Consider the following 13,078-nt stretch of genomic DNA (forward strand, 5'->3'; position numbering starts at 1 on the left):
CTAAAACTGTTCAGCTACAGAACTAAATTCATCAGCCGATTTTATGTCTTTATTTTAATGATTCATTTATTGAGAGAGGACAGTATCGATTTCTTAATGCTGAAAAGCGGATCTGATATATCAAACGTGCTGGAATGAGAGTTAAAATCCTGGCATANAAGATTTTAGAAACAGGGGACAAAAGTGTCTCGATACCCGGAAGGGAACATTAAGGCTAACTTCGCCCAGAAGAAGCGGACTTGAAATTGAGCCTGTTAGTAATTTAACTATAAAAATTGTACCAAGCATTTGCCTGCGGCTGGAAAGTGTAGGAAGATTAATAAGTTTTAATCGGCTCGTATAAGGTGGAAGGTTATATTGAGAATCCCAACGGAAATTTCTTAAAGCAAAAAGTAGGAATTGTTTTTGAATTGATTCTATCTTGTCTGAGTAAATTTGATACCTTGGATTTCAAACCACCGAACCGTGTTCCAGAATTGGCCTAACTAATTTTGTAAACAGGGTTTTAGTGATATAAGGGTCACAGAATTCTTTTGACTATCGTTTCACAAATGCAAGTACACCTTTAGCCTTGTTGACTGTCACATTAATATAAAGATTAAAATTAAGCTTAGGATCCATTGTGATACCAAGGTCCACAAAATTGTATACCTGTTCCAGGTTATGGTTACCTATTGTATAAGAAGCGTGATGAACAACTCTTCGCGATAAGCACATTACTTTACATTTCTTAAGATTTAGAGGCATAAGATTTACTTGACACCAGTAAGCCATACTGTTGCGCTTACTTTATAGCGCGGCAAACGTGAAGGATACTGAAATAAAACACAAATTTTATATAGTACGCATGTGGCTACGCACTTTAAAACTTTTGTATTGAACTCACTACACGTTTTTACAGTTTAAAATGCTTGCAGTTATATATATAGAAATTTACATTCGCAGTTATTCAGATAAATTTAATAGAAAATACTAGATTCATGTAGATGTTGAAAAAGGCAAATAGTTCAAAAGGATAAGAAAATGATACGGAGAATAAGAAACGGCTCAGTGTTGCCAGATCGAGATTTCACTGTTCGGCCGTACTCATCGGCGGTAACATTCCCTCGCCCGTAAACGAGTATATGTTCGCGAGTTTACTCTCCTCATTACCAACGTCCAGTACTGCGATTTTCGCTACAGGTCGATGAAGTATGCTGGACTTAGTTTGCTCACCACGCTTCGGACTTGACCGTCTCTAGCTATGACGGAATCCACGACTTTGCCTATCGGCCAGCAATTCTTCGGCAGATCATGGTCCACAATCACAACTACATCGCCGATGCACACTGGTTTTTGCTTGACGAACCATTTACTGCGTCGTGAAATGATAAGCACGTATTCTTTGACCCACCTGTGCCAAAAACGGTCTGCAAACAGCTGCGCCTGGCGCCAACGTTGTCGTAGGTTACCAGTATCTCCGCATATTGGTTTATAACCGTCAGATGACATCACACATGAGCTTGTACCCAGGCTGTGAGCAATCTCGATATGTACAGCTCGCAGGGTCAAGCACGTAAATAAAACGCCCCATCTCTTCTCTGGTCTTCTCCCAACGGCGACGTTTAGCGGGCCAAAGTAATCGACGCCTACGTACGTGAAAGGCCGCGAGCCGTGCCGCTGGTAGAGCTGCCATTTGAGGTATTTGAGGCGTTGCGCTCGCGTTCTTACGTTTTTGACACGTACGACGTACCTGTCTGTAAAGCACCCTGAGTCGAGGTATGAAATATTGACTTCGCACCCGATTGATAATCGTCTCATGCATTAGATGATGTAGGTTTTCATGCATCCACCGCACTATAAGGAAGGTTATATGGTGAGAATTAGGTAAAATTATAACGTCGCTGTGGTTATTTAGATGCTCCACACGGCCTCTGCTCCTAATTATTCCTTCTGAGTCCAAGTAAATATTTAAGGAATATAGTTTGCTGGACTTCTCGATGGTCTTACCGCGTTGTAGGTAACTAATCTCTTCACTAAATTCGGTACTCTGTGCGTGTTTCACCAGGAAACTTTGGGCTCGTTTCGTATCTTCGAAGTCTATCGTAATCTTTTTAGACCTAGCGCCTCTTATCACTGATTGCAGCCTGCTCACATATAATGCAAACGTGGCCACGGCTCGGTATAAACGTTTCCAGTTGGAGAAGTATTCGGCGTTGACTGTAATTTTTTGCAACTGCAGCCTGTCGATACGTGAAACGAAATTCCTGAGCTCTGGAACTTTAACCGTATTAACGCTCATTTCGGCACACTGCGGTCATGCTTTTTGGTCCAAAACTAAGAAATCCGGGCCAGTAAACCAGAGCCGGTAGTTCGATCGCGTTGTAAATTTTGTGCCTACGTCGGCGGGGTTAGCTTTCGATGGAACCCAACGCCATCGCAGTACTGTTTTGGAATCTGTCCACCAATGCTTCGACTTAATAGGGATGCGCTGCACACTCGTTACCATATCGGCCAGCCTTGTGCCGATCACGGCTGCTTGCAACTCAAGCCTTGGGATAGAGAGTGGTTTCAATGGCGCAACTTTTGATTTCGCGACTACAAGGGAAACCGTTACATCGTCATCTCTCTTAACCCGCAGATAGCAGACTGCTGCGTAGCCGCCCTCCCCCGCGTCCACGAAAGTATGCAGTTGGACGTCTTGTGCATCTTGCAATAATGGAGAAAAACATTTGGATATATTGACGTCACGTATAAGCTGCATTAAGTTTTTCCATTGACACCATTTGTTGTTTAGATCGTCGCGCAACGGTTCGTCCCAAGCGATTCCGGCGCGCCATAATTCTTGCAGTATAATTTTTAGGCCTATGGTATAGCAGCTTACGAATCCAAGTGCGTCGAAGATTGACATAAGTACTTGCAGAATCTCCCTTTTTGTTGGTATGAGTGATTCACTGACAACGTCTCGACGACGCTTCGTGAACCTGAAAATATACTTAAAACTGTCATTAAAGGGGTCCCAAAACATACCTAGGACCTTCTTCGCCGAGCCCCATTCTTTAATTTTCGCGGTAGTAATTGGATCTTCCTCTAGCTTCTCGACTACGGACGTCAAGTTTGAAGACCGACCACGGATTTGCCGGCAGCCGCGTGGATTTGTTTTATTTGCTTTGCTAGTTCCAGAGAGGATTTTTCGTCATCTGCACTTTCGATCAGGTCGTCCACATAATGACTTTTCTTAATTGCCTCAACTGCCCGAGGGAACTGGTCCTTGAAGTCGTCTGCATTTTTGTCGCGTATAAAGTGTGCGATGCAAGGCGCACAATTTAGGCCAAACGTCATAGCGCGCTTGACGTAAATGCTTGGATACCGAGCTTTGTCGCCTTCATCGTACCACAAGAAGCGCTGCGCGTGCATGTCGCCTTCTCGTATGTTAACACGATGAAACATTTCGGCGATGTCGCCGCATACACCAACCTTGCCTACTCTAAATGCCAATAGAATATTCACTAGGGAGTTTAGCAAATCTGGGCCGCTGAGAAGAAAGTCGTTAAGTGATGCTCCGTTCGCCTTCGCGGCTGCATCCCATACCAGCCGAGTTTTACCGGGCTTGTTTTGGTTTGTTACCAGGAATATCGGTAGGTACCATATTTTCCCCTTTGGGATCGCGGCTTCAGCTGGCGACAGTTTCCGCGCGTACCCTTTGACGATTAAGTTGTCAATTTGGCCCTTAATCATGGATTCCAAGACGGTGTCTTTATCTAGCTTCCGTTTTAGACAGTCTAATCGTTGTAAACAGTGACTATAGCTTTCCGGTAACCTCTTATTTGGGTCGCGCCATAAAAGACCGATCTCGTAGTGGCCGTCAACTTTTCAGCAAGTGTCGTTCAACATACTGACAGCTTTCTCGTCGTCCTGTGATAGCAGCTGCGTCGGTTTGGGGCATTCCATAGCGAAAAACTCTTTCACAGTTCCATGTAGCTTGTCATACTGTTTTTGGCAATCACACGTGTTAATGTTCAATCGGTGCTTTATCGTACGACTCGCCTGACATCCTTGCAGCGTCCAACCTAGACGCGTTTTTGAAGCTATAGGCTGGAACCATAACCCCTCTTCAATTTTTTGTGGCACTGCTAATTTCCAATTATCGACTCCAATCAACAAGGACGGTTTTATATTATTGTATGAAGCAATCGGCAACCCGGTCAAATATGGGTACTTCTCGCACAGGGTGGACGCTTTAATTGATTGTGTCAAGACCATTGACAGTATGTACGTCCCTTAACGAATATTTCTGTGCGTTAGTGATACTTGAGACTTTGATAGTGGCTTTGACGGAATCTTCCTCAATGCGCTTGGTGCTTCCCGTCCACCGCAAGTATAGGGGTTCTTGTTCACCCTTAACCTCTAGTTCGTCCAACACCGTCTTCTCGATTAGCGTAACAGAGGACCCTTCGTCTAAGAATGCGTATATTAATTGTTTTGTTATTTGAGTGAATGCGGACTGGAACTATTCTAAACAACGGCTGATGTTCTTCGTGAATGCTGGTATGCGTATTCCCTGAGCGTCCGACGACTCGCTTATACTTACAAAACCCGGTTGTGCTATATTCTTTGCTGCATTTGCATTGTGTAGTAGTGGATGACGTTTCAATTGGCAACCATCTCTACCGCAAGTTTTATTCAAGAAACACCTACGCTTATGTATGTTCAAACACTGACGACAAAGGTTTTTATTTTTGACCACTTCCCATTTACGTTGCAGTGTAAGGTTTTAAAAACCTCACATTGTGGCAACTATGTGTTCCTCACTATCGCAAACGCTGCATTGCTTAAGGTTTCGTAGATTTTGTGGAAGCGTTTCCACTCGATGAGTATTAACTGCTGCGGCACCTCTACTTGGCGCTAGATTAACGACAGTGCTCGCTGCTTCAGCCAGACTATAAAGCCAGTCGCTGAATTGTTTGACGACAGGTATGTTGATATCTTTTGGATGAACTGCCCAACTCAATTTGTGGTTATTTGGTAGTTAGTCAACCAACTCTTTTACGAGCAGCGGATTGTGTAAATGCATATGCATCTGGCAGCCTTCCATCGTTGTGCAAATATTTCTCACGTACAGTGCAAACTCAATTAGACTTTCCAGTTTGTCCTTGAGCTGTGACATGCTGCGCGCTCTGATCATTAAACGCTCGATTATGTGTTCAGGTCTACCAAAGCACATTTCAAGTGTTTTAATTACCTCGGGTACCATGGACTGTAAAAACAATTTGCTTTTAACCATGTCCCGTTCTTTTTCCTTTCAGGCAAGACTTATAAGGTTTTCAGCGTTCGTATAGCCCGCCACTGCGGTGCTGTTTTGGAATGTGCTAATGAATAGCGGCCATTCTTCTGGGTCCCCATTGAACATGGGAAGTTGTTTCGGAATAGCTTGCCTGGCGGCTAACTGTGCTGTTGTAGGCCCGTGACTTGGCGCGACCATTGAGGAACTAGTTAAAGGTAAATCGTTGTATTGTGATAAAATTTTATATTTCTCATCCAAGTATTGCTGCTGGATTTTCATTTCTTCTTCCAGCCGTTCTAGCTGGAGATTACGGTGCATACCGAAATTGCCTAGAGCTTACGATGTGCCTATTAAAAGGTTTCCGATTTGAGCGCTCGATGCGATCGGGGACGTTACCACATTGACTCCTAAGCGTGATGCCGATACCGTTGCCGGGGGCATTGAAAGGTGCCCTGTAGCCGCAGTCGTCGTCGAAGTATGCTGAACCTTATTGCCTGTGGTAGACGGTGCAAAATTCGAAGATGTCTGACATGTGCTTATGGCGGTGGTGGGCGGCAATGTAATATGCGTCGGCATAGCTGACGCAAAGGCTTGTGAAGTAATAGTCCGCGATTGTGTTGCTCCGGACATCATCACGTGGGGCGCCGAACTTTGAGTTGCTATTGTAGTAAGAAACGATGGTGCAAATTGCACTTGCCGGTTACCTTGCACAAAGGTTTGCGATGACGAAGCTGTCGGTCCCACGCTGATGGGCGATGGGGTCTGCTGACACGTTGCGCAAGTTCAGCTGACGTCGGCCACGTTGCTATCGACTGAAACACAGTCGAAGTGGTACCAGGCGTTGCAATGATCGCATTGAACCATTCTGTCGTTGTCCGGTTCGACACATTTGTTGCAATTTGCAGGCATTTTATATTTATAGTTCAAATCAATATTAAACGTTTTGGAGAATATTGCCAAAAAAGTTTTAAAGAATGTTGCGCTTAGTTTATAGCGCGGCAAACGTGAAGGATACTGAAATAAAACACAAATTTTATATAGTACGCATGTGGCTACGCACTTTAAAACTTTTTGTATTGAACTCACTACACGTTTTTACAGTTTAAATTGCTTGCAGTTATATACATATATAGAAATTTACATTCGCAGTTATTCAGATAAATTTAATAGAAAATACAAGATGCATGTAGATGTTGAAAAAGGCAAACAGTACAAAAGGATAAGAAATTGATACGGAGAATAAGAAACGGTTCAGTGTTGCCAGATCGAATTTCACTGTTCGGCCGTACTAATCGGCGGTAACACATGCTGCTTAAGTCTGATTGTAGCAAAGACCTTTCTTTAATTGAAACGTACGATTAATAAAGCTTTACATCATCTGCATACATTAACATTTTGGAAAATTGTATATCTGTAGAAATATCGTTTATAAAAAGCAAGAACATAACCGGGATTAGGTGGCTACCTTGAGGGACTCCTGAAGTAACATCAATGACGTCAGAGATAGTATTTTTAAACATCACCCTTTGTGATCTATCATAGAGGTATGAAGAGATCCAACGTAGAAAATTAGGCGGAAGAACAAGAAGATCAAGTTTATAGATGAGCAACGAGTGGCACACTTTGTCAAATGCTTTACTGAAGTCAGTATATATAACATCAACAGTTTTGCTTTCACTAAATGCTTTTGAGATATAGGATGTTAATTCAAGTAAATTTGTAGAAGTTGATTTGCCCTTGCAAAATCCATGTTGACTATATGAAATGCTAGAAGAGATAGAATGCGTCAACTGATTTGTTATAATTGCTTCAAATAATTTAGGAATTGCAGAAAGCTTAGCTATTCCCCGGTAGTTCTCCACTGAAGATCTGCTACCGCTTTTATGTAACGGGGTTATGAACGATTCCTTCCATATAGTTGGAAAAACGCCCTCTTTAAGAGACAAATTAAATAACGCTGTTAACGGCTCATAGAGATAATCAGCACAATTTATAAGAATACAGGTAGGGATCTGGTCAGGACCATAACTGAAGGACTGCTTTAAGGATTTCAGATAAACTACTACATCATCGGGAGATATTACTGGGATATTTATTGAGTTCATTGGACATAGTTTAAAAGGATAGTCAATGTTAGCATGTGAGTTAATGGAATAATTGGATTTAAAAAACTGAGCGAACATGTTAGAAATTGTTTGATTATCACTAGAGGCGGTATTTTGATACTTCATGGCGGAAGGAAACCCACCAACCGGTTTTTTTGTGTAATCTAAAATAACGCGACTTTTTGTTTTTCAAATTTCTCAGTTCTTTAGTGAACCATAACTGTGTTTGTTCTTCAGGAACATACATGCGTTTAGGCACATGCTTTTCAAATGATTTATGTAAAGTAAAGCTAAAAAGTGCAACGCTTTCTTCAATATTTTCTTTATATGCAGGCCACGACAATTTAGACAGTTCTTTGTTAAGCTTTTTAAAGTTGGCTTTCGAAAAATCAAAGCGAATATTTGGTTCGTATGCTTGGGTACTGCAATTTTGACCATCACTTATAACTTCGCAAGATACCTCCATAGCAGGGTGGTAGACATCTTCGGGCAAAACTAGTGGATCACACTTATTTACAACGCACTTAGATGCATCATCAACATAAACAAGATCTAATACTTTACCAAACTTATTGTGAAGGACATTAATCTGAGTTAGGCAGACTTCAGCCATCTCCTCTAAAAATACGTTGTTGCACGCACTAGACGCGAAAGGTACGAAATCATTGTCAATGATGTTCCATGATATGCTTGCAGCTTTTTGACATAATTTTCAATGGGATATCTGTCAAAAAAGCTGCAACTAACTTTAAAGTCGACTTTATTTTGACTATGACTACGGGCCAGAGGGTTTAGTCAGTAAATTAACTGATTTCAGTAAAGAGATGAGTCGTGAATACACCAATGTGTCCAGATGGTATTGAAGAGTCTACAGCGAAGAGCACGCCACCGCCGATTCTGTCCTCCCTATCTTGTCTATAGATATGATAATTATTTGGAAGAATCTCTGAATTGAAAATGTGAGGTTTCAGCCAAGTTTCAGTAAAAGAAAGAATATTATAATTACATTCAAGGCCTTTAAGGTATAAGTTCGTTAATTTAGTATTTAAGCCTCTTACATTTTGGTAATAAATACTTAAAGCAGATTTAATAATTAGTTTTTTGATTCAGTGTTCTGACGGGGAATAATAGCTAATATTTCCTTTTTTGAGCCTATATTCGAATTCTCGAACGAAAGCTCCGGGGGGCCAAAAAGAACTACTAAGCAGCGCATTAAAATTATCTAAATTTGCATCAATTTTAAATGAGGCAATATTTCTTTCGTATTTAAAATTAAATTTTCTGATGCTTAAGTCGACAGTTGTAATTTTTGATGAGATATAAAGCGTTATATCGTCTTCGGTAGTGTCTCTCGAAAATCTAGAGACAAAGATTGATTTCTTTGGCGGAACCACAACTAGTTTCCTTGTATCAGACTGGAGTACCGGCGGACGGTGTTGAGTTACTGCGTTAGTAGTTGAGGATAGGGAAGGCGGTGGAAGCTTTGAAGATGATGCCACCACTTCAATGGGAGAAGGGGAAGATACTTCAGGCTCGTTATTATCCGAAGCAGATTTCGTTGCACGCTCTTTTAAGACTGAGGATTCTGATGCTGGAGGACATGGAGAAGATAGATTAATTAAGTCAGTCGGATGATTATTCTGACGTGCAACGGCAATTATTTCCTTAGATGGACTATGAAGACGCTTACGTTTAGACACGCGGATATTCTTAACAGATTTCAAGGTATCCAAGCATTTGAATGATTTAAACACATTTTAATAATGCTTAAATTTTTCTGTCAGTACCGACAATTCTTTTCTCATTTCTGTAAAACCATTTCTGGTTTGCCTAAATAGCTTGAAAATATCAACTTCGGTTGACCTGCACTTTACGCAAGACCAGCGAGGGCCCTTGCCATCATTAATAGCGTCCAGAATTCTTCCCGTCAAACCAGCACATTTCAGATTGTAAATACCATCACACAGCCAGCACGATAAGTAGCGTTCAGAATCGCTTTTAATTTGGTAAGTATCAAGATCGCACTTCATATTGAAAGATTTATGTAATAACACTCGTTAATAAAAAGACAAACAAAATAAATTATGACAATTAAGGAGCTGATGTAAATAGCTTTAAATAAATGTAGTGAACAGTTTGAGTATCACTGTAATTATGACACTTAATAAACGCAACGCAAACAGCTGTGACAAGAATTACTAGAAGAAGTAAACAAAAAGTGTAGAACAAATGTGCAAAAGCAAAATGAATTCAGTTAACTACAAAGGATGCAACAACAATGATAGCAACAAATGACTCGGCAAGATTAGAATGTATGCTAGTGAAATTTAGTTAGATTTAGTTTAATACAAAACACAATAACTTTCACTTAGCTTCAATTATTTCACACTATAATGCTCATAAGCACTTTTTATCACTACTTTAACTCGGGATTAGCACAATAAACTTAGCAAATAGAAAGCCAAAATCAGAGCACAATAAAGTACAACCTCACAGCTTGACGTTTGCAGAGCAACTTGCATCGTTAATTAACAAAAAAATCTTAGCTTGTATATTTATCTCTCTAATGCATTAATTCTATATACGTCAAGACCAACGCCCGACGGCGTTATGTCTGTATTTAATACCGGCTCTATGACAAAATATTCAAGAAATGTATTCGTAGATTTTTATTTACTTCATTTCATATATTAATATTGATCAAATTTTTTTTTTTATAAGTGCCAGGAATAAAAATTTAACAAAAAACTATTTCACTTAAGCTGAACCAACTTTTAGTTGCTCGGAGCTAATTTTGGAACGCTTCATAAAATACTTTCATAGACAGTAAATGCAACCCTGGTTGCATCATTAATGAGCTGAAAAATCAAAACAAGTAATTAAATTTGTGGATTGGAACCTTTTGAAATGGCATTTAGAAACGGCAATAGAATTCCGACACTATTCAAGAAATTGCGAATATACACTGCCTTCCGATTGGCATATTTGCGATTTAAACCTTCAGAAAATTACAAAAAAAAAACATTTTCTGTTGTTGTTGTAGGCTAGTCGATCGATTACTTTCGTGTGCAAGAAAACCACTTTTTTCTTCACGTTTTGCCCAACGTTTCGCTAATCACCTTAGCATCTTCAGGGGCGCATCTTTATTTACATAGACATCAACAATAAACAAAGAACAATGTTATCGACAAATATTGATATATGTATGTACGTAATTACAAAAAGCAAGGAAGAATTGTTGGTATCATTTGATGTGATTTCTCTATTCACAAATATTCCAACACATTTAGCGGTCAAAATTATCATGAATAAGTATGATAGAATTCAGCAGAGCACAGGAATCCCCAGAAACAAATTTCAGAATATTTTAAACTTTTGTCTGAGAGATAACAACTATTTCGAATGCAATGGTAACTTCTACGCACAAACTTTTGGTATGCCAATGGGCAACCCCCTTTCAATTACAATAGCTGACGTTGTAATGGACGACTTATTAGACAACACCTTTATGAGCCTCAAAGAAAATTTCAACATTGACATCAAGTTCATTGTCAAGTACGTAGACGATATATTTGCTATTATAAAACGAAACGACGCGGATATAATTCTTAAAACACTCAACGAATATCATCCTAAATTACAATTCACGATGGAATCAGAGAACAATTTACGTATACCTTTTTTGGATGTCATGATCCACCGAAAAAGTAACGCCATTCTTCTTGACTGGTACTCAAAGCCTACTTCCTCTGGGCGTCTAATAAATTACTTATCTTCGCAACCTTTGAAATACAAAATTAACACAGCTAGAAATCTAATCCACAAAGTACTAACGATAAGTCACCAACAATTTAGAGACACGAACATAAAGAAAATAAACAAAATTCTGGTAAGCAACAACTACCCACACCACTTAATACAAAGCCTAATAAAACAGAAAACGTCAGAAATAAACAACGAAATTAAGAGAGTACCGGACACGAAAACACCCAATGACAACAAGCGATATTATAGTGTCACATACATCCCTCGCTTTTACCAACAATTTAACGATGACATAAACACCAACAACCTTAATGTAACGTTGGCGTACCGATCAAACTGCACACTTTCTTCGATCTTTACCAAAACAAAAACGCCACTACCGCCCCAGCAGCAAAGCAACGTGGTATACGAAATAACTTGCAAAGGAAGCAAAAACGAAAACTGCAACAAAGTTTATATAGGAACGACTAAGAGAGCATTGGGCGTTCGTCTGTCAGAGCACGAAGCAGATATAAAGAAAAATAAGCAAAGCACAGCTTTGGCGCAACACATACAAGATAGTGGTCACACAGCTGATTTAGCCAACGTCAAAATATTAGACAAGGAACGGAGGGAAAAAGCGAGATTCACTATAGAAAGCCTACGAATATTACAGAAAAGAGAAAAAACAATTAACAAGAAGGAGGACACGGATGATATCGCGGCTGCTTATATGCTATGCTTGTAATAAACATTTAGTATGACGAGAGTACCACACAGCGATGGTATCAATATTTTTAATAAGTTAATGTTTAATGTTCACTGTTCAATACGTTTCAATGTTTTTGGTGTTCAATTTTTCAAAATATTTCCAAATGTCCAGTGTAAATTAAATCTTAACTATGAGTAAGTGCCACAGTTAAAATCAAAAAACCTGTTATTGTCCCTTTGTGTTTGTATCTTCGTTTGTTGTTTTTCAAATATTTAACCTAATTTTTGTAATTACGTACATACATATATCAATATTTGTCCATAACATTGTTCTTTGTTTATTGTTGATGTCTATGTAAATAAAGATGCGCCCCTGAAGATGCTAAGGTGATTAGCGAAACGTTGGGCAAAACGTGAAGAAAAAAGTGGTTTTCTTGCACACGAAAGTAATCGATCGACTAGCCTACAACAACAACAATAATATATATTAAATTCGATCAACAACTTACTTAAAACCAAAAACATTTTCTATTTTTATCTATTATATATTTATTATTTATATTTTGTACACCAAAAAATTGCTTTAAGCCATCTTGCGCAGCAGTTTGTTGATCTTGTCTTCACGGTTACCGAAATCACCAACCTCAACGTAATGATTAGCCCTCTTGCGCCAGCCGCCGGTTGGTGTTGAGCTTGAGTGGCCAGAGGAAGTTGGAGGCTGTATTGAAGTGGGATCCAACAGTGAATATTTCGTGCGCCAAATAATCAACGCACTGAATATCGTGCGCTTTGCGCAATTTGCGTTCGATCACAAAGTTGTCAGAGATTGAGTCGTTGATGGTTGTGCTTGACAATTCCACGTTTGTAGATCAATTCACGAACTGATTTAAGATTTGACTGAAAAACTGGGGTTAATGTGGCGAAAACGGAACAACAGTAAAACTTTACGCACTTTTGGTGCAACTTTGTTGATACCGCGGATACAGATCACAGAAGCCAATTAGCCTTCTGCAGGCACGTAGAATGGGCCGCGTTTCTTTGCCAGACTAGGGTTGCCAGACGTACTGCTTTTGAGAGTAAAAGTACTCCTTTTTATTGCATTGTACTCCCTTGTACTCCCAAAAAAAATATGTGGAAATGTACTCCTTTATTAGTTTTGTACTTCTTTTGTACTCCTTTTTCCAGCTATTAATATTTTATCATATACAGGGTGCAAAATAATAACTGGTGCACAGTTTTTTTTGAAAAATAAAAG

At 39.6% G+C, this 13,078-nt stretch overlaps 2 protein-coding genes across 2 annotated transcripts; one reads left to right on the forward strand and one right to left on the reverse strand.

The window, feature by feature from the left end:
* Positions 1-752: 752 nt before the first annotated feature.
* Positions 753-3,035, reverse strand: LOC108374474 (uncharacterized). The gene is made up of 3 exons (XM_017630450.1): positions 3,010-3,035; positions 2,486-2,963; positions 753-815 (listed from the first exon to the last, which is right to left on the reverse strand). The coding sequence occupies exons 1-3, from the start codon at positions 3,033-3,035 to the stop codon at positions 753-755; spliced, it is 567 nt and encodes a 188-aa protein (XP_017485939.1).
* A 7,805-nt stretch (positions 3,036-10,840) lies between these two features.
* Positions 10,841-12,321, forward strand: LOC108374476 (uncharacterized). Its single transcript, XM_017630452.1, has 2 exons — positions 10,841-12,018; positions 12,189-12,321. The coding sequence occupies exon 1, from the start codon at positions 10,850-10,852 to the stop codon at positions 11,858-11,860; it is 1,011 nt and encodes a 336-aa protein (XP_017485941.1). The 5' UTR covers positions 10,841-10,849; the 3' UTR covers positions 11,861-12,018; positions 12,189-12,321.
* The last annotated feature ends 757 nt before the right edge of the window (positions 12,322-13,078 follow it).

The sequence above is a fragment of the Rhagoletis zephyria genome, unplaced genomic scaffold, assembly GCF_001687245.7.
Source record: "Rhagoletis zephyria isolate East Lansing unplaced genomic scaffold, Rhagoletis_zephyria_1.1 Rzeph_scaffold_07748, whole genome shotgun sequence".
In the NCBI taxonomy this organism is placed as follows: Eukaryota; Metazoa; Arthropoda; class Insecta; order Diptera; family Tephritidae; genus Rhagoletis; species Rhagoletis zephyria.

Excerpts from the sequence above, each read along its gene's own strand:
- LOC108374474 (XM_017630450.1), bottom strand. The coding sequence starts at position 3,035 with ATGGGGCTCGGCGAAGAAGGTCCTAG. Across the intron at positions 2,964-3,009 it reads CTCGGCGAAGAAGGTCCTAG|GTTCACGAAGCGTCGTCGAG; the intron begins GTATGTTTTGGG and ends GTATATTTTCAG. Across the intron at positions 816-2,485 it reads GCACAAGGCTGGCCGATATG|TATCCTTCACGTTTGCCGCG; the intron begins GTAACGAGTGTG and ends GTTTTATTTCAG.
- LOC108374476 (XM_017630452.1), top strand. The coding sequence starts at position 10,850 with ATGGACGACTTATTAGACAACACCTTTATGAGCCTCAAAGAAAATTTC.